The sequence below is a fragment of the Apodemus sylvaticus genome, chromosome 6 (assembly GCF_947179515.1).
Source record: "Apodemus sylvaticus chromosome 6, mApoSyl1.1, whole genome shotgun sequence".
NCBI lineage: Eukaryota > Metazoa > Chordata > Mammalia > Rodentia > Muridae > Apodemus > Apodemus sylvaticus.
In genome coordinates this window covers 19,509,434-19,536,797 of record NC_067477.1, presented here as the reverse complement: position 1 = coordinate 19,536,797, position 27,364 = coordinate 19,509,434, and the positions used below count along the sequence as shown (strand labels likewise).

The 27,364-nt window shown below is 44.0% G+C and overlaps 1 protein-coding gene across 2 annotated transcripts in view; it reads left to right on the top strand.

Annotated features, from left to right (window-relative positions):
- Positions 1-27,364, top strand: part of Unc79 (unc-79 homolog, NALCN channel complex subunit) — a 188,028-nt gene that overhangs the window by 129,003 nt on the left and 31,661 nt on the right. For both annotated transcript variants that reach the window (XM_052185185.1, XM_052185184.1), the window contains 8 exons: positions 671-773; positions 3,398-3,538; positions 7,508-7,546; positions 13,474-13,586; positions 13,671-13,756; positions 14,293-14,466; positions 18,137-18,205; positions 20,867-20,977. In XM_052185185.1, coding sequence (XP_052041145.1) covers positions 671-773; positions 3,398-3,538; positions 7,508-7,546; positions 13,474-13,586; positions 13,671-13,756; positions 14,293-14,466; positions 18,137-18,205; positions 20,867-20,977 — 836 coding nt within the window. The remainder of the gene's footprint in view (positions 1-670; positions 774-3,397; positions 3,539-7,507; positions 7,547-13,473; positions 13,587-13,670; positions 13,757-14,292; positions 14,467-18,136; positions 18,206-20,866; positions 20,978-27,364) is intronic.

Below are 27,364 nucleotides of genomic sequence, written 5' to 3'. Positions count from 1 at the left end.
CACATATACTGTCCAAAGGTTTATGTTGCTAAGACTCAGCCTCAGATTTCTTTGAAAGGGCCCGAACTCAGTCTCTAAGCTGTCACATTGACTGGGTAAGGTGGAGCAAGTCATCAAGTCAAACAGCTGACGCTGCAGTCATAAATACTTCAGTTGAAAATGAAGTCTTTTTGCATTAGTGCTTATGATAATAATTTTCAAAGCAGAAAAACTAAACTGTTTTTCTAGCTCCAGTACACCCTTCTGTTCATCTGTGTGAAATCTGGGGTCTCACTGCCTCCCACTTAGTCAGGTGTGTCTGGGGTCTCAGTGTCTTCTGATAACAACCACACTTTAATGATGACACTTGTGCATTAGACATGTCACATTGTTCAGGCGTTTTCCTTTAACGCTAGGTAAGTTCATCATTATCTTAGACTCTGCTGGCCCTGATGGGAGTTATGTTTTTCAAAATCATGAACCATGGAAAGACAGGCATCCAACTCTTTCTTGGCCCCACTTCACTGTGTGTGTGTGTGTGGGGGGGCTTTTCCATGCCGTAGATGGGAGATGGGATGGGGTCACAGTCTCATGAATGTGATCCTCTGAGAGTTAATGAAGGCAGAGTGCAGACTCCCCTGGCTCCGGAGGCTTGTCTGTATTCACGGTTGTCTCTCTGTTGCTTACCCAGGCGCCACTAAATCCAGCCTGCTGTCAGCACCCAGCATAGCCAGCATGTTTGTGCCCGCACCTGAAGAATTCACAGAGGAGCAACCCGCGGTAATGGCTGACAAGTAAGCTGCCTGCTATTTTCCCAGCTTTAGTCATAAAGTTGGAGCCTGGCTACCAGGCGGGGAAATAAACTCTGTTCTTCAACAGTCCGAAGCTGTGCTGTACACATTTACAGTTCAGAATTGTGCACGGTATAAGCAGGGTCCCCCTCCTTTATTTTAAATTAGATTGGGTCAGATAATTTCACTTATCCCTAAAATTAATTTAATGCCCATAACTGCTCCCCCGCCCATCCAGAAACATCAAGTCGTTGCACTAGAAATAATAAATAAATAAATAAATAAATAAATAAATAAGACCCCATTCCTATTTCATCCTGACAGTGCAGTCCATTCTCTGCATCTCAAACTGGCTTGTCACCTCTCTGCCTGTCAGTTCCCGGCAACCTTGAGTTCTTCTAGGTTTAAGCCCACATGTAGCTCATTAGGTAAGGTATGCTACTGTGTGAATGCCCCCACTGCTCTCTCCCTAGCCCCATCTAGAATTCCAGAGCATTCCTGATGTGTTCTCTCTCCTTACTTGGTCTCCCTAGCAAATTCCTATTTATTAATCTACAATCTAGTGGAAGACAAAGTTTCCCTGTTGATGAGGGGCAGGGTTCCATTTTTTCAGGGCCTCTGGCACATCCCTAGCCCAGCACACGTCACACTATATTTTATTTCTTTGTCTAAAAGGTACAGGTGCATGTTATAAACTAGATGGTGAGTTCCCTGGGAATTTCTTCTATATTTTGTGCCCCGAGTACACTATGCCTTGCCTGGCACACAAATCTCTTTTGGTAAGTGTGACAAAAACAAATTAGGCCCACAGATTTTCAAACCTGGACAGATCCATTGGGAATAGACAGGCTCCCAGATAAAGGCGGCTCACACTCTAATAAAGGAAAGTAAGTAGAAAGGACGGTGTGAAAATCCACACAGGGATGCTCACTGCTCAGTCATGAGTGAGCTAGCCGATGGCTGTCTTGGGCTTTCTACATCTGTAATTAAACACCATGATCAAAAGCAACTTACAACATGTAGTCCTTCATCGAGGGAAGTCAGGGCAGGAGGCCTGGAGGCAGGAACTGATGTTGAGCCCACGGAGAATGCTGCTTGTTCCCCCAGCACTGTCTTAGCTCGCCTTTTCATAAACCTCTGGATGACCTGCATAGGGTGGCACTGCACACAGTAAGCTAGATCCTCCCACGTCAGTCACCTGCCAAGAAAATGCCCCAACGACATGCTCACGGGTTGAGGCTCTAGAGGCATTTTTCTCAATTAAGATCCCTTCTTTCCAGATAATCCTAGCTTGAGTCAAGCTGATATAAAAACTACCTATCCCAGTGGCCAGATAGAGGCAATAGTGCCCGACTCATACAACTGCCTTGAACTGGCCCCGGAGCTTTGGTTATAGTTTCCCCATTTTGTGTCATGCACTCCCCCATTTCAAGTTCTGATTTTTTCCTAGTTGCTTCTGTGTGTGCACATGCATTTTTAGTTCTTAGTTTCCTTTTATACAGCTGCCTTTGCTGAGGTTGGGTGAGTTGAACCCATATTAGGACATAGTTAAGAGCCTCCCCCCCCCTCAAAAAGAGTAGTAAATGTGGGCTTCTTAAAAGTAGGTGCCAGTGCTCTTCTGTATTAGTTTAGCAGGACTGGGCACTCACAAAGCTAGGGTAAGGGAGCAGCTGAGAAGAGGCTCAGCCTGCCTCTGCCGGCTTCCTAGGATGCCCAGGTTCACTGAGTCCTCTGTTCCTCCACCACGGGTAGAACATCTTTTTGAAAGCTTCTAGCCACCTGCAGGCATTTTTTATTTTGACAAATGAAAATTTATGTAGTTACTGCCACCCCTTCCTCTTTCCCTGCTGCTGCCTGTGAGGTGGCTGCCCCCAGACATCTGAAAAAGTCCAAGATCATCAAATAGAGGACCCTGAAGGTCATCCTGCACCAGTCACGGCAATATGTCCAAATTAAGTGCATCTGGTGAAACCCAGAGGCATCAACAGGGTGTGAAGAGATCCAGGGGCCAGGTTCAGATGATCAGCATTGGTTACAGGGCAAGAAAACTAGGCACTGCTGCCCAGCAGCTTCCAGAAAGTCCATGGTTCATAGCACCAAGGATGTGGAAGAGTTCCTACTGTGAGTAACTCTTACTGTGCTGAAATGTTTCCTCCGTCATAGAAACAGCAGCACAGCTGGCCGTCAGAGCCACCCATTGTATTACCAAACTATATGACAAGGAAAAACAAGTAGATGTCTCACGTGCACATTTATTTGTGCTTAAATAAAACCACAAAAACTGATCCAAAAAAATCTGGTTACTGACTGTGTTTAGACACAGTTTCACATTCTTAAAGGCCCAAGAGCTGTCAGCCCACCGGAAGCTCTTTCTCAAGGAGCAGAAACCCCTCTGGGGCCAGATGCTCATGGACTGAATGGTAAGGAAACATCTAAGATGGCTGCCATCCACGCTCTTCCCATGTCTTACGGTAACAGTGGCACCGAGGTCTCCACTTACATTAAAGTGAGCCCAGTTGTCACCATTTTGGGTCTTTCCGAAGACTTCAGACAAATGGCTGTGCCTGTATGTTACCTTGAAACCACAGTTGGGTTTCTCACAGTCCCTTCCTCTGCTTCCTTTGCAGATGCCACGACTGCGGGGCCATCCTGGAGGAATACGATGAGGAAACCCTCGGGCTAGCCATCGTGGTCCTCTCCACGTTCATTCACCTAAGCCCAGACTTGGCGGCGCCGCTGTTGCTTGATATCATGCAGTCTGTGGGAAGGTGAATGTTAGGTTCTATTTTATCTGCCGGAGAGGAGCCTTACTTAAAATAGAAACCATCCGTTTGAAGAGGGAGCATCGGGTCAGTCACCGCGCAGATGCCTGGAACCTAGGGGGATCAACTCAGACTGGTTTTAAAAGGATTGGATGGAAACATCTTTTGATTTCAGCTCTCAGCTGTACCAGGTCATGAGTCAAGGTCAGAGTGGAGGCAGAGGAGGCTGCACCGAGGGAGTTGTACTGCTGCTCCCTGCTGCTGCATGTGTTTGGAGGGTCCGTCCACAGACTTTGTGTATTAGCCATTGTACTGCTATTACTGTTCCCTCACTGAACTGTTCAGCTCGGGACATTATTGTGTGTCTCATAGCATCCCCACAGTTCTGGCTTCATGTTTTAGGAACAGGACCTTCAGCCTGAGTGCTAGTGTGAAGGGACTTCCCCTTATATGTAGATATCAGAAGAGGAATGTGGCTCGTGTTCACGACTAGATTCCAGTTCAGTAATAACTGTGCAGCTCATCAGCACTGGGATACATTCTGCATGGAGTTGCTAACTGTCCCATCTCTGCCAACACAGTGTTTGGTGCCTTAAGAAAGAGGTAGCTCCCAAGGCTGGAGAGATGGCTCAGCAGTAAAGAGCACTGGCCGCTCTTCCACAGGACTCAGGTCTAATTCCCAACACCCACGTGGTGCCTCACAACAGTCTGTGACTCCAGTCCTAGGAAATCTGATGCTCTTTTCTAGCCTCTTAGGGTGCCATACACACCGTGAACAGACAGATAAATGCAGGCAAAACACTCATACATATAAAATTAAATCAAATATTAAAAATAAAAAGAAGACCTAGATCCTATGCTTAGGTGATATGTGGAGTTTGTCTCCTTTTCTTTTCTTTTCTTTTCTATTTTTTTGGTTTTGTTTTGTTTTGTTTTTGTTTTTAAGGCAGGGTCTTGCTATGTAGCCCAGGTTGACCTTAGACTTGCTGTGAAGCCACATTTGTTTGGGACCTCATGACCCTCCAGCCTTAGCCTCTGAGTTACTGGGATTATAGGTATCTACCACCATGCCTGGCTGTGACATGGTTGTTGAAAGAGACAGTTTTGTGTGAAATCACTGGATGGCCATATAGGACAGGGCATGGAGAAGTGCTTGGAGAAGCTCAGGGTAGAAAGGCTTCCCGTCATTTGGAGGGAGCAGATTTGCAGATACTTGGAATTTGAGGGAGATAAAAGCAATCTTTTGGTTTGTGGGTATTTTTTCCCTTTTGTTTGGTTTTGGTATAGGGTTTCACTATAGTAGCTCAGGCTAGCCTCTGACAGTATCCTAGGCTATCTCAATCAACAGTCCTCCTGCCTCCAAAGTGCTAGGATTACGGGCATGTGGGAGCATACTTACTGAGAATAAGTTTTGATGGAGCTAAACTTAACTTTAAAAAGAGTAACAACAGGATCTGCAGGGAAAGCTCAGTGGGGAAGAGCAGTTTAAGTGTGTGGACCTGGGTTCGAATTCCCAGCACCCACGTGATAAGCCAGGCATACACAGGTGAGCACCTGTGAACCCAGTGCTGAAGGGGACTGAGGCAGAAGGATCACCAGGGCTTCCTGGCTGCCAGCTGAGCCCCGGGTCAGCAAAGGACCCTGTCTTCAGGGAAGAAGGCAGAGAGTGTAGAATAGGATACCAGTATCCTCCTCTGGCCTCTGCACACCATCTGAACATATATGCAGTACAGGTATACATCATGTGCACTCACGTATGTACACAGTAGTAGTAGTTATAGTAGTAGTAGTTATAGTAGTAGTGGTAGCAGCAGCAATACTAGTTATAGTAGTAGTAATTCTCATATCAAGTTAAACAGGAAAACCTTAAAACTTGATTGCAAAAATATATAGTCCTGTTCTTTGCTCCCTAGCCCAATTCATGTGAATAGTATAGTGTGGCATGTGTGTGGTTCAGGCGGTGAGGTATGGTGTGGTATTTATGTGTATGATATGTTTGTGGTGTGTTTAAGTGTGTGGACACACACCTATTTACATTTGCAGAAGCCAGAGGACTACAGATGTCTTCCTTACCACTTTCCTTCTCTTTCCCTTGAAACAGGGCCTCTCCTTGCACTAGAAGCTTGCTGTTTATGCTAGACTGTCTGGCAGTGAGCTCTCAGACCCTGAGTGTCTCCACTTCCCTGTGTTGTCATTGCAGGCTTACAAACCATACTCACCAATTTTTTTCATGAGTTCTAGAGATTTGAACTCAAGTCCCCTTAATTTGCACAAGGTCTCCTGCCCACCTTGCTGCACCATCTCCCTGTCCAACCTCCCTGATTATTTTCAAGTACCTTTAGAGTCACATAATCAGAGACAGCATAAAGTGAAGTGTAATTAAAGTTTAAAGCCATTGTGAGAGGTACGTGATGAGTATGGGCCTGGAAGAGCAAAGGAAAGGATAGTTTCATCCCAGCCATTGAATTTTAACCCAGTCTTGCTAATTATAGAACACACGTGTCCTCTATCGCCACTGCTTGTGGAGTTGAAGGCTTTTATTAAGGCACGACCACTGTTCCTACCATCAGGACTTTGTAGGTTTAGAACAGGTAGTTGTAGTTCTGCTCTGTCGCCATCTTGGAACAGCTTATTTAAGCCACAGAGGACAGAGAGCAGATTGTGTTGTTTAACATAAAAATATATAATCCATGTCCCAGTTACTACCAGATGTTAGGATGGAAACCTGAGAGCTTTGATGAACAGCATGGACAAACAGCAGCACACATCCGCGTTCTTACATCCGCACGCACTGCAATGTCTACATTCTTCCATTTGACTTACTCGCTCTGTTGTGTAGATGAGCAAGAGACTGGAAAACATTTAGTACAAATTGTCTAACTCTTGGTAGCCTAAGCCCAACAATCAAGCTGCTAAGGAAACAGATTCCAGAATCATCTGGCTGGAGGTTCCTTCACACGTCCCAGTTGCACTGTGAAGAACATGTGAGGAGACACTGCCAGGGATGACCACAGACCCTCCTTGAATGTTCTAGGAGTCAGCCCTTTCATTCCTCCCTCAGATGGGTTCCAATCTCATGTAGCGCCATCTATTTAGATCCCGTTCAAGCTCCACTCCTCTGGCTTTCAGGTGAATCCTTTAAGTTCATGTGTCCCACACTCTTGGTTACTATTTAGTTGAGTTGCCAACGCTTATCTCTCCATCATCATCTTTAGTGTAGGGGCCAAGAGCTAAAGCAGCTAGGAAGGGCCTTGATGATGGTGGTTGCAGGAGGTACTGTCCCTCTCCGGAACTCTTGCTTCCTTCAGCTGTCCTATTAAAATAGAAAGAAGAACTAGTTTCTTCAGTTTCATGTGATATCTTACAGATCATGGTAGGTTTCTGAATCCATCAACTTCGCCCATTCTCTGTCAGGAGAGAACCTTCGCCCACAGTTTAAGAGCCACATCATAGGCTCTGAAATGTGGGCAGTGCCGGTTATTGAATTCCTAGTTCTCATCTCCAAACAGCAGATTTCCCTGCTTGTCACTTCAACTCAGCAGCAAGCTGAGGACACCTCTGCTATCTGTTTTGTTGTGGTGGAGGGCTTTACAATTTGCAGTTCGCTTCTAGTCAGGTTTTCAAAGTTGTTGACAGAGAAATACATTGAGTCAATGCAAGGATCACTGGATTGCAGGTTCTGGTGTCTGTCTAGCCTGGTTACAACCGCCATTTCTTTTTATGTTGGGTGGGCAAGAGTAAACTTTTACCTGTCTGCATTTACGTGGGGATCTGCGGTTGATACAGAAGACAGGTTTGGGAGATTGGATTAAGTTTAACCCTATACATGACTGCTGAGTAGTCCCTTTGATGCCTACACAGGGACTCTCATAGTGAGAGTATACTCACCACCAAACCCGAGGACCTAGCTCAACGGTAATGCACTTCACCACGGAAAGCTAAGATACCTGTGTGACTTTTTCCTTTATTTTCCAGGCTGGCCTCCAGCACCACCTTTTCTAATCAAGCAGAAAGGTAAGAACCTCCAGTGGGCTCTGCTCATTTCTCTTTCACCCTGAGCATGTCCTCACAGTCGACACTGGCCACCGGCACGTGCTCTCCCAGATAAGGGCTGCTATTCCACTGTAGCTCCTAAACCTGGGTTTGCACATTTACTCATTCACTCAGTTTACTCAACAAGCATTTTAAAGCCCAACTTGTACCAGTTAAGGGGAGGTTTCTGTTGTTGGTCATGCTGTGAGTCCAACTGAGAGCCGCAGGCATTCTTGGAAAATGCTCTACTGCACAGCTGCACCCCAGCCCTGGGTGGGTCCCCGTTAAAGGCAATAGTAGGCATGACTTGCTCAGCTTGCAGTCTTACCAAGGAGGCAAACATGAATGAATAGTCACAAAAGTGTGTGGTGACTGTGCTAACTACTGTGAAGGAAATAGACTCACTTAATGTTAATTCATTACATGTTTATTTATTTGCATGTGTGCATGTGTGCACTTTGAGTGTAGAAGTCAGAAATCAATACCGAGTGTCTCCCTCAGCACCCTCCACCTTACCTTTTGAGACAAGGCACTCACCAGTGAGCCCAGGGGACCCTCTTGTGTCCTCCTATCTTGCGCTAAGGTTAAAGACCCATAAGTGAGTATCTACAGAGTTAGTGTCAGGTGCTAGAGAGGATAATCAGATGTCAAATCCTGGTTTTTGTGGAATTTACATTCAAGTAGACAAGACAGAAAATAAGCAAGTTAATGAATAAGAAATTTCCTGTGTAATTTAGTATCATTTAATGTGATGTGTTATGAGTATTAACTAATTCCAGGTAATAGAGAAGGCTCAGGACTAGTATTTTAGATACAGTGGCCAAGGACAGTGTCCTGGAGGAAGTGCTATTTAAACAAAAATCTAAGTGGGGACAATGAGTTATACAGCAAGTTATGGAGAGACTGCCCCAGGCAGAGGGCACAGCCAGGACAAGGGCTTCAAGTCAGAAAAGAGGTTGGTAATCCTGGAGACAGACCCATGTGGCTTCAGTTCACATAGAGAAGATGGCAGAAAGTAAAGTGAACAGGATAGAAGCAGCCAGACCACGGAGGTCACTCAAGGTTAGCTTTTACTGAAGTCCCAGAGCACTAGGTGGAGGCCAACATTCCTTGCCTTAAAACACTTAAGACCCTCTGCCCTGGCAGGGCCCGTAAATAATACACTCCTGTTGACAGACTCCATGGTGGTTCTTTAGGTGTGGCTTTCCTTTTGTAAAAATTGCACACAACCCTAAATGTACATTCACTGAAGTTGACAAATAGCTTTACCTGTACACCTGGGCCCTGTCAAGACAGAACTCAATCATGATGGCCAGAAGGGCCCGTCTTTCACCAGTCCAGCTGCCTTCCAACCATGGATGCCGATGATACTCTTTTCTTCAGTGGTAGATTAATTTTGCCTGCTGTAGAGAAATGTTCTTTTCTTCAGGGGTAGATTCATTCTGCCTGCTATAGAGCTTTGCATGAATGTATTTGTATTGCTGTTTTGTGTCTGACTTCTTTGGGCAACAATGCTTTGAGATTCATCCATGCTGTTGCTCGTAACTTGGTCTGTGTCTTTGTCAAAGCCGAACATGCATCACACGGTTAGTTCAGGTTTCTACTAAAGGGTATCGAGGTTATTTCTAGTTTAGTGTGGTTTCTTTGCTGCTATGAACATAATTAGACAAAGGCTCTTTGTAACTAGATGCTTTATTTCTCTTGGAAACAGAATCGTTGGGCCACAAAGTATATGTGTGCTTGATTTTTTTAAAAATAAGAAATCAGAACTTCTCTTACATAAATATGGTTGTATAAAAGTGGTTGTGCTAGGGCCTAACTCAGCACTTATGGGAACTTTGGTTCCCAGAGCCCAGGCAGCGCATAACTGCCTGTAACTCCAGTTCTAAAGGACCCAGTGTTCTTTTCTGATCTCCGAGAGCATCTGAACGTGTGTGTTTATACTCACACAAAGATGCATAAGTAAAAATGAAGAAAATATTAAATAAAGGTTATTCTATGTATCCTATGTAAGATGCTATTTTATATTTCCACCTTCAGGATGCCCCACATCCTTGCCAGATTTTGGTGTTGTTTGTATTTTCAACTGTAGCAGATGGTGTGACTGTATGGTGGCTATCTCTTTGTGGTCTTAATTTGCATCTTCCCAGTGACATTTTTTTCAAGTGTTCATCGACTGTTTTATATATCCTTTGCTGAAGTGTTCATTTAAATAACCTTTTCCATCTTTTAAACTAGGCTGTTTTCTTTTCACTCTGGAGCAGTCTGACTTCTTTGTATAAATTTTTTTTAAGAATATCTTTACCTAGGCTGGGCTCATTCATTTTCCTATTCAGCTATAATTTGCTGACGAGGTTTTCATTTAGATGGAGTCTAATTTATTCATGATTTAAAGTATGTGTAATTATGCATTTTTATTGTTTAGCAAAGCAAACCTTGTCTTATCTGCTTCTAAGACATGTGTATTTTCTACGATTTTCTTCTAGTGTGTTTTCTATTACTTTCTTCCAGAAGTTTCATAACTTTGGCATTTAGATGTATCTCTTTCATAATCTATCAAAATTAACTTTTATATAATGTTGGGCAGGAGTAGGGACATTTTCTGTATTCACATCAAATATCCAGCTGTGTCAGCACCTTCTTGTGCTAAAGATTCCTTTCCTCGTTGGCCCACTGTGGTATGTGTTAAACTCCAAGAGCCCTATATGGTAGTGTGTATCTGCCTGGTTCCTTTGGGCTGTACACTGATCCTGATTCTAGTGTGGTGGTTCTCAACCTTCCTAATGCTGTGACCTGTTAATGCAGTTCCTCATGTGTAATGATTCCCCAACCATAACATTATTTTGTTGCTACCTCCTAACTAATTTTGCTACTGCTATGAATTGTAATGTAAATATCTCATGCACGGGGTATCTGATAGGCAACTCCCAAAGGGGTCATGACCTGCAGGATGAGAACCCCTGATCTGGTGCCACATGGTCTGGATTACAGTGGTGAGGCTTGGCACCAGGTAGCCAGGGTATTCTTCCTTAGTTTGGGGGGCCCTCCCTCCTTTCCTCTCTCCCTCCCTCCTGTTTTCCTTCCTTTCTTCCTTCCTCCCTCCCTCTCTTCCTCCTTGCCTCCCTCCCTCCCTTTCTTCCTTCCTTCCTTTCTTCCTTCCTTCCTTCCTTCCTTCCTTCCTTCCTTCCTTCCTTCCTTCCTTCCTTCCTTCCTTCCTTTCTTTGTCTACAGATTTGTTTAGCTATATAAATTCTTTAAATTTCCAAATTATTTTCTCCTTTTTTCCGGTCCTGGCTTTTCAAGCAGTGTCTTGCTTTGAGCCCTGCTGGCCTCAACCTTGTGGTGATTCTCTTTTCTCTGTCTCCTCACTGTTGATGTGCTAGGCCTTAGCAAAACACTCTGCCCAAGCTTCTCCTCGATTAGACAAAATGGTTCCTGAAGCTGACAGTGTACATTAATTTGGGAATAACTGATAGAACAATTGAACAATGCTGGATCATAGTTAAGTTTTAAGTTTCTCTCAGCGAGGATTTTGAAACGTGTGCACACATGTAGAGGGTGCCATCTAGCTCCTGTGAGACAAAGCCCCTTATTGGTCTAGAGGTTCCTGTTAGGCTAAACTGGCTGCTCAGTGCTCCCCTGCGCTCCCTTCCTCTCCTCCCCAGTGCTGGGATTCCCAGTGTACACCACCAGTGCCTTTCCCTGTTATGAAGATTCTGGGTTCAAACTCAGCTCCTAGAACTTGTAAGGCAAGGGTTGTCTAGGCTGAGCCATCAACCCAGCCCCCCCCCCCTTCCCAAGCAATGGTTAGTAGTGGTCTTGTATATTTTTGGTTAAATTTTACATTTTGTAATTTTGTAAATCTTCTGTTAAATCTTTAAATTCTAAATTTTGTAATTCTTTTGTTAAATTTTGTTAGATTGATCCCTAAAATTTTATGCATTTTAGAGCTAATGAAAATTGAATTTTGAAGGAAATGATTTTCAGGTTTTTTCCTGATGGATAAATAGATTTTTCTGAATTAGTGTTGTATTTTGTTGTTGTTGTTGTTTTTGATTTTTGGTTTTTTCAAGATAGAGTTTCTCTGTATAGCCCTGGCTGTCCTGGAACTCACTCTGTAGACCAGGCTGGCTTCGAACTCAGAAATCCGCCTGCCTCTGCCTCCCAGAGTGCTGGTATTACAGGTGTGTGCCACCACCGCCCAGCCCTAGCTGAATTCACACACAAGTTCTAGAAGCTCCTTAGACTTTTAGACTTTACAGACTCCTTATGGCTTTATTTTGTTTGGAAATCATTATATCACCTATCAAAAAATATGTTTTGCTATATCCTTTTTGATATTTTGGGGTTTCTGTTACCTTATCATAGTAGGCAGAGCCACCAGCACAAGGGATATGGAAGTGGCCATTCCTGTTTTGTTTCCTGCCTTCAGCATCTCATTCTGGTTTTGTGTTAGCCAGGGTTTTTGCTTTCATATTTGTTTTTCTTTTCACAGACACCTTTTTAACAAATTGAGGGTATTTTCTTCTATTTCCAATATGTTGAATATTTTAAAACTCATGTATTTTTTATTTTAATGTTGAATTATATTGATTTTTCTCTTCTTTTTGTGTGTATAGCATGTATACATATGTATATATATGTAACAGTTCACATTGCATATGTGAGTGCACATGTCTGTAGCTGTGTGAGCTTTTGTGTGTGAAGGACCAGAGTTGATACCAGGAATCTTCCTTGGTCATTCTCCTGCCTTGGTCATACTTTGAGGCGGGGTCTCTCTCTCCACCAGGCCTCAGAACTTGCTGATACAGTTTGTCTGGATAGGAAGGTTGCTCACACAGGGGATCCCCAATCTCCATCTTCCTGAGGCTCAGGGTATATGGAAGATCTGAACTCTGGTCCTCCTCCTTGCCTCCTCCCCAGCCCCTACGTTGATTGTGAAATTATTCTGCCATTCTATGGACAAACCCTACTTGGTCATGCTATATTATCCCTGTCATCTATAGTTGGATTTGGTGTCCAGAGGAATACTGTGCTGTCTGTTCTCTTCCTGATCCCTTGTGTTTGTTTATTTATTTATTTATCTATTTATTCTGATAACAGTTTTGTTTGATGTTAGTTTTAGGGCACTGGGGGCCTCATGAAACAAATAGTCAATGGTTTCCCTTGTTCTGTTTACTTAGGTTAGTCTTAAGTTTAGGATTCTGTTTTCGCTGAAGGTCATCTTTGACCTTTGAACCAACACTCCAGGGTGGACTTGGCATAATGAGGCAGAGGCTGATGCACCTAGCTTAGCAGTGCTTCTTGCCCTTCATCCACTTGGGATCTTTGATTTCTTCCTTCCTTCCTTCCTTCTTTCCTTCCTTCCTTCCTTCCTTCCTTCCTTCCTTCCTTCCTTCCTTCCTTCCTTCCTTCCTTCCCCTACCCAACCACCTCAGGAATTATTCTTTCTGGTGCTTTTGTCTAAGAGGCAGAGCCCTGTAAAATTCTTGGATCCTCTTTTTGCCACAAGTGCCAGCTCAGATACACCAAGAAAACATGGCGGATCGCCCAAAAGACGTGAAGATATCCTCACTGCATTCCCTCAGGGCAACCCTCTCTTGGCCTTGCTAGGTCCTTGATGATAACTCTTGTCCACTTCTAGACTTTTGACCTCTGCAGGTCACTGGCTTTGGGATGCTCGACTGCACTTGGGGAGGCCTGGAATAACTCTGCTGTCACTGGCACTTTATGGCTTTGCCTGAAATATTGTTATGAAGTATTAGGTTTGACTATGGGTAATTTCATCTCTCAGGGGCAAATAGCAAGCAAGATCGTGGATAAAATTGTGGTTCAGAGCCTGACCTCTAAATCATTGCACAAGTGCTCCTTGGTCCATAGCTTGTGTTTTCCTCTCTGTTTGAACACAGCATGATGGTTCCAGGCAATGCAGCAGGTGTGGCCAAGCAGTTCCTGCGCTGTATCTTCCATCAGCTGGCCCCCAACGGCATCTTCCCTCAGCTCTTCCAGAGTGCCATCAAAGGTAACTCACTCCCTGAGGACCCAGATGCCACAAGCCTGGCCAGTCCCCGGGAACCCTACTAAAATCTGATCGTTTGCCTTACAGATGGGACTTTTTTACGGACCTTAGCCACATCTCTCATGGACTTCAATGAGCTGAGCTCAATTGCTGCTCTCAGTCAGCTCTTGGAGGTAGGTTTGCGTGAAAGGTACCCCAGACCCCAGGCCAAGTCATGTACCACACATATCTCCCCCCATGAGGCACCCCTGAACTGCTTCACGGTGCAGGGTTGTATCTCAAGATGGGCTTGAGGTCTTTATGGGCAGCATAGAGAAGTCCCGGACTGCTTCACCATGCCCAGCTGTTGCTAGGAAGAATGCAGCAGTTGCTGTTATCAACGGCTCCAGTGTTGATTCTGGAAGGTTCTTTCCACCAGGAAACATTCATTACCTTCTTAGCACCTGATCACCCAGTTATATATCCTTAGGTAGTTCTTAATTCATGATCCCATTTTATCTCACGTGTGTAACATCCCCCCCCCCCACACACACACAACTAGTTTTTCTTCTGTATTCCTTCTACCTGTTAGAGCAGTCGGCCTGTGTAGCAGGCTGCCCACTGTGTTTATAGCGTGAATAGTTAAGGTTTCTAAGGGAACCTTCCCTGGGTAGCTTTACAATTCATGTGCTATTTCAGCAGTTGATTGCCTATGCTTTTGTGTTTTTAGGGTCTAAATAACAAAAAGAATTTACCAGCAGGGGGTGCTATGATACGCTGTTTGGAAAACATTGCCACCTTCATGGAAGCTCTGCCCATGGATTCTCCTAGTAGCCTCTGGACCACAATCAGCAACCAGTTTCAGACATTTTTTGCCAAGCTGCCTTGTGTTTTACCTCTGAAGGTGAGCTCAGCCCAAGTTTTTAGCTCCCATTATTTTCTGCCCATCTGTTTACAGAGATCAACATGTGAAACAGGCAGGTGATCTGATAGATCCCAGGGGGCTGTGAAATAGACAGGTGATCTGATAGATCCCATGGGGCTGTGAAACACAGACAGGTGATCTGATAGATCCCAAGGGGCTGTGAAACAGACAGGTGATCTGATAGATCCCATGGGTCTGTGAAACACAGACAGGTGATCTGATAGATCCCAAGGGGCTAGGGGAAACCCGTCAACTAGAATGAAGAGAATTATTTAGGTCGCCCACTTGGCTGTCAGCAGCATGGAGTGGATACTTTACTTGCTGATAATGAAGGTACCCAGTGGCCGCATAGATTTTAGTTGAGTGCCAACAGACTTTGTTTTGTTTCTTTCCTTTCTTTCTTTTTAAATTTGTGTTCATTTTCATTTTCAGTGAGGGGGGCTAGAACCCAGGGCCCTGTGCACGCTAGGTAATCGTTCTGTTACTGAACTATATCCCCAGTCCTTAGATCGCCTTCATGCAGAAACCTTTTCCTCAAGTGGATAGCCAATAGGCAAGGAAATTAATAATTTATCTAAAAGGAATCCAGACATAGGCATATAGGTTAGCTTTAGAGAATTATTTAAAGTGACATGTGGGGTTTTTTTGAGTAATGTTCAGGAATGAGCAAGATGATATTCAGTGATCAATCTGTAGTTCAAGGATCATTCTCATCACGGGCCTGATAATGAAAAAAGAAGAGAAAAGAAAAGAAAGAAAAGCAGGAGCTGATTTTATTAAAGCTGGGGAAACCAAGAAGACATGTTCTTCCTGCATGTCCTCAAATAAGGAACTGTGCATTAAGAGAGGAGGTGTGAGTTGTAATTGCTCCATGGAGGTGGGGTGAAGATTGGAACCACGCCTCTTGACTCTCACACTAGTGCTGCTTGTACAACTTCACACTGTTGTAAACCAAGAAAGCCACAAACATTCGTACAACCAGGACCCGAGCGGGGAGGTAGCCAGCATCGGCAGAGTTAGTTCTTTGACCCTTGCTCCACTAGAGTTGTGTGGTTTCTTCATGTAACTTATAGATAAAATTACTTAAATGGAAACAAAACGGGTCACTTGTTCATCTGACCAGTGAAGTCACATGTTGGTACTTCCGGAATAAATGCCTCCTATGTGTAAGATGTCGGCTAACTGTGGCAACCACGGCTGTTGAACCAATGGATGCTGATAAGGGTACCGTGAGCTGAGCTCAAGTCAGTTTAGCCTGCTGAGTGCTGTTGCTAGGGTTCGAAGGGACTGTGGAAAGCAGCACAGAAGGTTTCTGTATCACCGCTCTTTCTCATACCTGTTAATCCATAGCTTAAAGTAGATGAACAAATCCAAGCAAAGAAGGCCAGTCCTGGGCTAGCAAGATAGCTCAGGGAGTAAGGGTGCTTGCCGGCAAGCCTGACAATCCGAGTTCTATTCCCAAGTCCCCCACAATAGATGGAAAGACTGACTCTTAAAGATTTCTAACATCCATATGTGTGTCATGACACATGCACACAAACACACACCCACACACATTTTAACATGGTCACACAGAACCCCCTTAGACAAGAGAGTCGCTCTGGAACATTCTTTGCTGATGAACCACCCAGAAGCATTCAGAAGCACCTATTCCGATAAATAGTGAAAATGCTGAACTAGATACTGACCAGCAGGGGGTGCTACTGCTGTAAACAACTGGCATGACTAATTTGTGACAATCAGCTGTGCCTGCAGGGACTCCACCCTTAATGAGTTGAGTGGTGTGGTGAAAGGCAAGGTAATAAGGAGAACTGAGACCCTTGACAGCGTTAATGCAAGGCTCCTACGGAGGGCTGCGCTCCTCTCCTGCTGATGGTGGTCATGTGGGAACAAGCCTCAGCATATGGACCTCCCCCCTCCCCCAGGATGACATTTTCTGGCTTTTAAGTCACTAGAGTTTAGCCTGATCAACAGCTAGTTTTCAGCTCCTGCTTTAAAGTAAGTAAATGTCACACCAATTCTGAAGGGTATTGGCATATTGAACAGGCTGAGATTCTTTTAAAAGATACTTAGAAAATACCGCCAGGATTTGTGTAAGAGCTTTCACTACTAGGTCAGATCTGAGAACTGAATTCTGTTTTGTCCTTAATCTCTTGGGAAAATACTCTCCACTGAAACTCTTGCAGTTTGCTTTTGAGAAGTCTCATTGAAGTGGATCTTGGACTTCAATGTGCACCACGGTTCCTGCTAAAGTCTGGGCTGTGACTGGTCTGAGTGTGGCCTGAGGATTTGCATTTGAACAAATGCAAATTTCAGGTGACAGAGCAGCTGCAAATCCTGGGCTCCAAGAGGATCCCTCTGGCTTAGCCTATACCGCGTGGAAGGGGCCGTGCCCATGGTAGAAATGTTGCTGTAAGGATATGCTGGCACAGTAAAAGGCAGCTCATATGAGCTCAGCCATTTCTTCCCCATCTCTGCAAACTCGGGCTTTCAAAGGATATTTTGATGTAGAATCTTGCAAAGCATGGTTTTCTCTCTCAGAAATTTTGCTGCTTTTCTCCAGGTTCAAGGTCATGTCTTTTCCAGACAAAGGGAAGGTGATTTCCCTCCTAGGGACTGGGGATACTAGCTCAGCAGGACCACACCTTTTTTCTATGCACAAGGACCAAGTTTAATCTCCAACCTTGTGAAAAAAATTAAATTAAGAAACAAATCCCAGAGATAGGATGATAAAACTGGATCTTATTTGGATTAATGATTTCTATAAGGTCTTTTTTTTTTTTGCCCCCAAAATAGCTTTTCATAATTTAGTCTCTCCTTAAACTCTATACATTTAACATCTGCCTACTTACCTATGTATCTACCTAACATCTCTCTAGCCAGCTCTTCATTCCCTAACCGCCCATCTATCCATCCATCTATCTATCCATGTATCCATACATTCGTCTATCCATCCAGTTCTTTATCCAACTTTCTATATCATTTAATTCTTTAACTATGTCTTTGAGAAATAGCGTCAGAGCTGTGTTTATTTAATTTATTTAATGATTATTTTAATTTTATGTAATTTTTTTTCATTGAAACCTTTATCTGAAAATGATTATTTTAATATACACAGGAAACAATACAGCTGTGGTTACAGTAAGAATTATGTGTGCATATGTGTGTGAGTTTGTGTGTAAATACATGAGGGTGTGTATGTGTGTGTGCATGTTTGTGCATGTGTGTATGCGTATGTGGATAAGGGTATATGTTTGTGTGAATTGCTGTGAGTAGGTGTTCATGTGGAGGCCAGAAGTCAGTACTGGGAATCACTCTTTAGGCATGGTCCACCATGTCTTTGAGACTTGGGCTCTCTTCTTGGCCTGTTGGCTCACTGAGTTGGCCAGGTTGACTGACCAGCAAGCTCCAGGAACCTCAATGCCTTCACCACCCTGGCCCTTCGATTTAAACAGCTGCCAATACACCCAGTTCATTTATATGGGTTCTAGACAGCAAGTATAGGGCTCTATGCCTGTGTGGCAAGCCCTTTACTGACTGAGCTATCGTCCCAGACCCATGTTCTTCCTTTTACAAAATAAATGCAGGAAATATTTGAAGCAAAGGAAACCTTGAGAGCTGACGTTTCCCTTTTCATATCTGTTCACAGTGTTCTTTAGATTCCAGTTTGAGAATTATGATTTGCCTCTTGAAGATACCTTCCACCAATGCCACGAGGGTATGTATTTTTTGTTTTAAAGTACTTCAGAAAAACTTGACTGTTTGGTTATTTGATTACTTTATAACTGAAAGGCAGGCAGATAGCAATACTGATAACATGGCTGTGAATGGAATGACCCCATCTAACATCCTGTAATGCTACTGTTTGTAGCTATTCATCCTGGTCTAGCTCATCACTCCATCCTCCAGATTACCAACTAGCTGAGCCTTTTGAATAGGGTTGTGTTGGTTCCTTAGCTAAAAGTCTTTGATGACTGCTGATTTCTTTCAGGATAATGTTTAAATTCTTTGATGTGGCATACAGTCACATCCTTTCTCACCAGCCTACCTTCCCAGTCTAATCGTTGCTACTTGTTCCACTCACCCATGCCTCCCTTGAAGCTTCAAAGTCAGCATCACTATCATCATGACGACAGTGGACACTGTTGAATGCTCCTGTATTGTATTTAGTGCTTTACACATAAAATCTTAATTTCATACCCTTACCTTTGTTTAGGCAGTTTCCTTTGCCTGACAAACTTTAAACCCTTGTCAGTGTGCTAAACATCTTTTCATCCTTTAAGTCCCATTTAAGGGTTCTAAATGCTCATATTATCTGTAGGAAGCACTTCCTTGATTGAGCTTTTAGTATTTAACACTGACAGTTTCCTGCAGATGCCAGGAAGATCATGAGTCTTGTGGAGGTGTTTAGGACTCTTTCTCATTTCCTTTTATACCCTGCTCACATATCTTGGCTGCTTCCTGTACAGCAGTATAAGAGCTTATTTTATGACAGTGCATAATTACTAGCTCATCATCACCAACATCGCACATTTCTTATAGGTTCTTACCTTAACTATGCTTTTACAGAGTCACAGTTCATGATAGTTGGTTGAGAGGTTAGCCAGTCCGTGGCTGTAGAGAGGCCCAGAAGCAACATGTCTACTCAAGGAAATAGAGCTACTTTGTGAATATCTAAAACTTAAGCATAGATCCTTAGAGAAAGCAAGTTTCTTGGATTTTCTGCTGTGCCATGTTGGCAATTAATTAGCTGTTGTTTAGGTGTGTTTCCATATAAGCCATAATATAGCTTTCTATCTATAGGCACCATTTCAAAGTTTCTTTAAGGTTTTCTATATGAAAAGCATCACAAAGATTTCTACAGAGGAGTACCTATAAATGAAAAACACTCCCATTCTCAGGAGACAAACAACAAGTAATGAACTGCTTTTTATGTAAATATAAAAGGAACCTCAACAAGTTTCATATCTGGGTTAAAGAGAAGGTTTAACAACTAAGAGTACTTACTGCTTTTGCAGACCCCAAGTTTGCTTCCAGGCACCCATGTCAGGCAGCTAACACCCTCTTGTCACTCTGGCTCCAAAGGATCTGACGCCCTCTTCTGGCTTCCTCAGGCTCCTGCACACACATGGCATAAACACCATACAAATATACACATGTAAATAAAAATAAACTAAATCTTTAAAAATAAGTTCATATCTGGAGCTGCAAAGATGCTTGGAGGGTAAAAGCCCTTGGCAACAAGCGTGACTTCCTGAGTTCCCATCACCAGAACTCACATTAGAGCTGGATGCTAGACAGGGGCTTTGAGAAAGGGCAAGAGAGACTACCTAAAATAAAATGGAAGGTGAAGACAGGTACCTGAGGTTATCCTCAGACATGTGCACCATGGCACGAACACATACTCATATGTGAACATACACCAAGTAAATATTTTTAAAATGTTTATATCCTCTTATTAAGTCATTCTTTTTGGGAAGTGTATTTTAAGGAAGAACATTGAAAATTTCACACAGACGTATTTGTTGAAGCATTGTTTTCAGTGTGGCTATTAAGATGGATGGCTCTGAAGAATTGAATAGCACTTTAATTTCTTTCATTGTTAATAAAAAATAGATTCTGTATGTCTATATCTAGATCCAAGGTTCCAACTAAGAAGGGGAGAATCCAGTGCCAGAGCTTGCGCTCTCCCTGGTTCCCGGGGTTGTCAGAAGAACTTTGGATAGAGCAAACAGTGAGGAGCCAGTGAGCTCTGCCCGGCACTCAGCACTCAGCGTGTGCTTACAAACCATGAGTGACTTGTGAAAGCTTGCTAGACTAAAACTTGGCCCTGATGGTCGGGCTCTGATAGGAAAAGACAGCTTCCCTCTGATACTCTCAGGAAGCTGGGCAGCAGGAACTGCGACTGAGCTCATGGGCCTTGGTGATACACAAGGGACTTCTCAAGAGCATAACTGGTGGATATGAACCTGAGCAGCCATAGCTGCCCAACGATCCAGAGGAATAGACCCTTGTTAGAGCATCATCCTAACACAGTGATCCTAACACAGCCTCAAAGGGGTGGGATGGCCTAGCCTGGCATGAGGACAGGGCCACAGTTACATTGGTTTGTAAATGACATCATGTGAGAAAATGGGAGTTTTGATTTTTTTTTTTTTGGAACAATAAAGTGACTGAGTTATTCTCTTTGAATTGTTGGTTGATTTGTTAGACCAACAGAGTGACTTTTAACAACAGCTTGCATTGGATTTCTAAAAAAACCAAAAAAAAAAAAAAACAAAAAAAACAAACAAACCCAACAATTGTAGCAGTTAAGGTGTAATAAGACTAATGCCTTTGTAGAATGAGGAAATAAACAATTTATCTGGTCTCCTTGCAGAGTTTGTTGGAACCATTTTCCAAGCTACTGAGCTTTGTCATTCAGAATGCAGTCTTCACGCTGGCCTACCTGGTGGAGTTGTGTGGCTTGTGCTATCGAGCGTTCACAAAGGTAAGTCTCCGGTGTGTTCCCACGACCCCAGAGACAGAAGTGGCAAATCTGTCAGCCTAGCTTCCCTGTTGATGGTATGGTGAGCTGTGAAACTGGAGTCTGGTTGGATACTTTACACATGCATACATTAAATGGTTCTGAAATGTACAGATTGAGGCTACGTGAGAGACTGAGGACACATGTTAGAAAACGAGAGTAAATGACCTAAGTGACCTCATAAAGACTTTTTCAAGTTTGTTAGAGCATTGTTAGTGGGCAGAGCGTCACTGTGTGTCCTTCTTTATAGCCAAAGAAGAAAAAAAAAAGATAGCAGCTCCGTGTTTGTAAACGCCTCTGGTGTGTTCCTTAACACTCTAATGTTTGTGTCCCAGCTCTGGGTCCTTGGCCTCTGAGAGGAGACTCTTATTCAGGGTTTCTCTGCTGGGTTGTCCTTAGCACCTCTCTCCCACACCTGAGTGAATGGAAAGCTACTTCTGTCCAGTGGCTATGGCTGCCTTTTCATGGCTGGTAGGCACTGGCCTCAGGAAATGCAGGCAGCAGGGTTAAAGTGGGATCCCTCCCACCCTGAGGACACTGCCGTGCTCCCTTCCAAGGCCCAGCGTCCTGAGCTTGTTTTCAATGGGCCTCTGTTTCTGTGCTCCCTCCTGAGCATGCAGAGCACTCTTTATTTCTGTTGCCCCCTTCTGTGCACCCTTTCTTTTCCTCTTAAAACTCTCATTTTACAACAAAGCCTTCTTTCTCTTTATAAAAAGCTCCCCGTCATCTTTCTTTGACAGCGTGCACCCATTCCGCCATGCTAAGTGTCCCACGATTCCGTTCTCTTTGGCCTTTCACATCCTAAGCTACTTTACTGGCCTGCCCGGGGCACGCATTTTCCACCTCTCAAGACAGTATTTTTTTCCCCTTGCACATTCTCTTTGAGAAGTAACTCACCCCCTTTTTCTTTTGTACTTAAAAAAAGTGGATATACACAACAGAGTCCCACATTCAGTAAAATGCTTTATTTTTAGAAGTCATTTTATTTAAAAAGTTTTATCTAATAGTGCCTGCTTATGTAATCAAATGGGAAGACAGGAAAACACGAAGAGCCCTGGTGACACCCTTTCCCATCAGTGAGGTGGTTTAGAAAATCCAGAACCGCCCCCACTGAAAAGACTAGAACTTGGATGAAATATAGTCACGCTTTTATAATATTTACTTTAGATGTACGTTTGATGTTATAAGAATGACAGAGACAAATGAAGAGGGATTTGAGAACCCAAATGTGGAGCACGTAAGGAGGCTTGTGTCAGGGAGTTGCTGTCTTAACAACACGGTGTTTTAAGTGCCAATGACCGCACAAGAAAAGGGGATGGTGTTTTTAGTTCCGTGCCAGGAGTTGGAGCTGGGTCATCACCCACAGGAGGTCAGAACCCTTGCAAGGCTGTCTACTGGGTAAAAGGGTAGTTTGGGAGGAATGCATTTGTGATGTAGTAGTGACAAGCAATGCTACAGATTTTAGCCTTCTAATGGAGAAATAATATGTCTTTTGAGAAATTAGTAAGCACAGGCAGATCATTGAAAAGAGTAATGGTTTGAATTTATGGTCCTCACAAGCTGCGACAGCAGCCAAGCTGAAGTCATATGACACGGATGCTACTCCAGCAACAGGTGCTGAGTTTTGGCGTCTCTGTGGCAGGAAGCTCAGAAACAAGCCTCAGGCATCTCTGGAGAGAGGGGCCTGCAGCCCAGCCCCAGTGTGATTCCTGAGGCTAAAACCCTGAGGGGCATAAGTAGTCTACACTCAATTCTGCCCAAGTAAAAACACCCACCAGGGACTAGATTAGGAGAGCCAATAAATAGTAATGATATTTCTCCCAAGAACATAAAAATTGTGAGGCATGGGCCCTTCGAGTACACGCCATACTATAAGCATATAAAGAATTAAAGAAACAACCTGGAAAGGAGTTCAGTCATAAAAAAAAAAAAAAAATCAGGCCAATTTAAACCTGATAAAAAGTGAAATGTAAAAAAATGCAATTGACAGGTTAAATAGCAAATTAGACATAGCTTAAAGGGAGAATTGGAGACATGGAAAAGCAGAAAGACATTGAAAAACATTGAAACAAAGATAAAAAGATGAAAGATATAAAAATCTAACACACATTAGGTAAATCTGTAGAAAAACATACTAGGCTTTTATCATTTGCCTAGTTAATGAAAACCATCAGTTCTCTGATGATTTGGGATACACTGTGTCCAAAAGTATTACAATCCTCTCACCTGTGCCCCCTCACCTGCACCCACTCACCTGCAAACACTCACCTGCACCCACTCATCTGCACCCACTCATCTGCACACACTCACCTGCACACACTCACCTGCAAACACTCACCTGCAAACACTCACCTGCACACACTCACCTGCACCCACTCACCTGCAAACACTTACCTGCACCCACTCATCTGCACACACTGACCTGCAAACACTCACCTGCACCCACTCATCTGCACACACTGACCTGTAAACACTGACCTGCAAACACTCACCTGCACCCACTCACCTGCAAACACTCACCTGCACCCACTCACCTGCAAACACTCACCTGCAAACACTCACCTGCACCCACTCACCTGCAAACACTTACCTGCACCCACTCATCTGCACACACTGACCTGCAAACACTCACCTGCACCCACTCATCTGCACACACTGACCTGCAAACACTGACCTGCAAACACTCACCTGCACCCACTCACCTGCAAACACTCACCTGCACACACTCACCTGCACCCACTCACCTGCACCCACTCACCTGCACCCACTCACCTGCACACTCACCTGCACACACTCACCTGCACACACTCACCTGCACACACTCACCTGCACCCACTCATCTGCACCCACTTACCTGCACACACTCACTTGCACCCACTCATCTGCACTCACCTGCACACACTCACCTGCACACACTCACCTGTGCTCACTCACCTGCACCCACTCACCTGCACCCACTCACCTGCAAACACTCACCTGCAAACACTCACCTGCAAACACTCACCTGCACACACTCACCTGCAAGCACTCACCTGCACACACTCACCTACTCCCACCACCCGTGTCCACTCTCCTGCTCCACTCACCTGTATACACTCACCTGCTCCCACTCACCTGCACACACTCACCTGCACCCACTCACCTGCACACACTGACCTGCACACACTCACCTGCACTCACCTGCACACACTCACCTGCAAACACTCAGCGGCACCCACTCACCTGCACTGACCTGCACCCACTCACATGCACACACTCACCTGCACACACTCACCTGCAAACACCTGCAAACACTCACCTGCACACACTCACCTGCAAGCACTCACCTGCACACACTCACCTACTCCCACTCACCTGTGTCCACTCTCCTGCTCCACTCACCTGTATACACTCACCTGCTCCCACTCACCTGCACACACTCACCTGCACCCACTCACCTGCACACACTGACCTGCACCCACTTACCTGCACACACTTACCTGCACACACTCACCTGCACTCACCTGCACACACTCACCTGCAAACACTCAGCGGCACCCACTCACCTGCACTGACCTGCACCCACTCACATGCACACACTCACCTGCACACACTCACCTGCAAACACCTGCAAGCACTCACCTGCACACACTCACCTACTCCCACTCACCTGTGTCCACTCTCCTGCTCCACTCACCTGTATACACTCACCTGCTCCCACTCACCTGCACACACTCACCTGTGCCCACTCACCTGCATACACTCACCTGCACATGTTAGTTTATATGACCGGCTGTGATTTGAACAAGTAAGAAAAAGAAATGTTTTAGGAGCAACTGAGAGAACAACACTCTGAAAATAGACTTAACAGCAAACCTTACAATCCCGGAGGGAACTAGATTCTCCAGTGGGAAAGTCTTTAAAATGATACAAGAGAAAAAGAATTGTTTACCTAGAATTCTCTATAGCTAAGAACCCCTTTTAAGATTGAAGGCTAAGGAGGTATTCAAGAGGAAGAAAAGGAAGTATTGATCGATTCCTGTGGAGATTCATTTCTTTTTATTTTCTTTATATGTGTGAGTGCCAGTATCTATGTGCGTGTACCATGTGTGTGCCTGTTGCCCAAGGAGGCCAGGGGACAGCATTGGAGCCCATAGAATCGGAGTTACAGATGGGAACTGTTCACGTGGGTGTCAGAAACTGAACCTGAACCCTCTGCAAGAACAGTATTTGCTCTTTGCTGAGTCATTTCTCCGGCCCCTGAAAATGTGAACATATTCTTATTGACATAGTATTTCAAGATATAATAAGAAGGGAATTGAACCAACAAAGAAGTTTTTTAAATATACAAAGGAAATTTACCAATGAAATTAGTAAAATGTTTAAATCTAAGAGACCATTGACAATATAAATATAAAGCAACAGTAGTAATAATATTAAGTATACATAATATTAATAATACTAAGTATAAAAATTGACAATAAGTTATCAGCTCACAATAACCTGTGTACAGGATGCGTGTGTGCACTTTTCTCAATTCTTACAAAGTGTGTCAGCAGTGCTACCTGAGGCATGTTATATTTGGCAGTTAAAATATACTTTTAAATAAGTCTAAAATCAAAACCATGTTTAAGAAAATTTAGAAGAGCCAGGCAGTGGTGGTGCACGCCTTTAATCCCAGCACTTGGGAGACAGAGGCAGGCAGATTTCTGAGTTCAAGGCCAGCCTGGTCTACAGAGTGAGTTCCAGGACAGCCAGGCTATACAGAGAAACCCTGTCTCAGAAAAACAAAAACAAAAACAAAAAAATTTAGAAGACTATTTATTACCAATTTAGAAAAAAAATACTTCCTTCAAAAGTGGAGGATTATAGTCATAGCCTACTGAGAAGCAAATTTAATATCCCATGTATGTGTGTGTGTGTGTGTGCACAGTTTCATATGTGTACATATGCATGTACATGTATGTGATCCAAAGGTCCACAGTTTATGTTGTGTGTCTTCTTCTCTGGCTCACCACTTCATTTTTTGAGACAGGGTTTCTTAGTGCACCTGAGCATCACTGGTTAGCTCCCTGTCTGTGCCTCTCCAGCAGTGGGATTACGAGCCCTCTCTGCCACGCTTGACTTCTTCTGTGTGTGTGTGTGTGTGTGTGTGTGTGTGTGTGTATGTGTTTGTGTGTGCACGCGTGCGCATGTTGGGGATGTGAGCTTAGGTTCTTGTGTCTGCACAACAAGCAATTTCCCAGCTGAGTACCCCTGTCCTAATTACTTTACTAGAAAGAAAGAGAGAGAGAGAGAGAGAGAGAGAGAGAGAGAGAGAGAGAGAGAAAGAAAGAAAGAAAGAAAGAAAGAAAGAAAGAAAGAAAGAAAGAAAGAAAGAAAGAAAGAAAGAAAGAAAGAGAAGCTATATGAACTAAACAGGCCAACCTATATAACAAGTGAGAACAGAGAGTTTAGGGAGGGGGCTAAGGATGGTGTCACAGATCCATGGAGGAGCCACAGAGCTAAGGTGGCCCTGTGGTCAGACCCTTGAGCACGGTGGTCAGGAAAAGCAGATGAAATGGCACAGATACAGAGTATTGGCCAAAAGTAGCATGCATGTTAGGGTTAAGCCAGTCAGCTTCAAGCCAGTGCCTTGAGTTCTTGTACGACAGGGGTAGCTGTCTGCAGAAACATAATAGGCAACAACTAGGAGAGAAGAGAAAGAGTGCATTACATGTTAACTGATGAAACATGCGTCGACAGTTTAAAGCCTCTCACAGATGAACACCATGCAGCCCTAGTGATGGCGTCCACTCAGGGTTTACAAACACACTGATCTGCACCTTATGCACACTAATAGAAGAGAAACTGGGAGCCCTGCCCACACACTCTACAGGGCAGCAAGCTCCTGATTCCAGCCAGCCAGGGGCAGCAGGGAAGAAGACAGATCGGTGCCCTTCACACATGAAAAACTTCCGATGAGCACTACAAACTGGGGTGTTAAATGCAGAGCCTCGTGAGCCAGCTGGGATCTGCAGGACTGTAAAATAGGCCAACAACCAAATATTTACTGCTAATAAACTATGGGTAAGTTTATTTTAGAACAAGTATTTGGTGGGCATGCACTTTTACCATTTATTAAAGGTAAAGGAAAGTTTGGGGCGATGGAAAGATGGCTTAGCAGTAAGAACACACACTTGCCCCTGCAGAGGGATTAAGTTAAGCTTCTTGGAGCCAATGTTTGGCAGCTCAAAGCTGCTTATTACTCCAGTTTCAGCGCCATCTTCTGGCCACTGCAGCCACTTGCATTCACAGGCGCATGCCCACACACAGATATATGCACAGGCGCATTAAAAATAAAAAAGTGAACCTCTCTTTTAAAAATTCTTA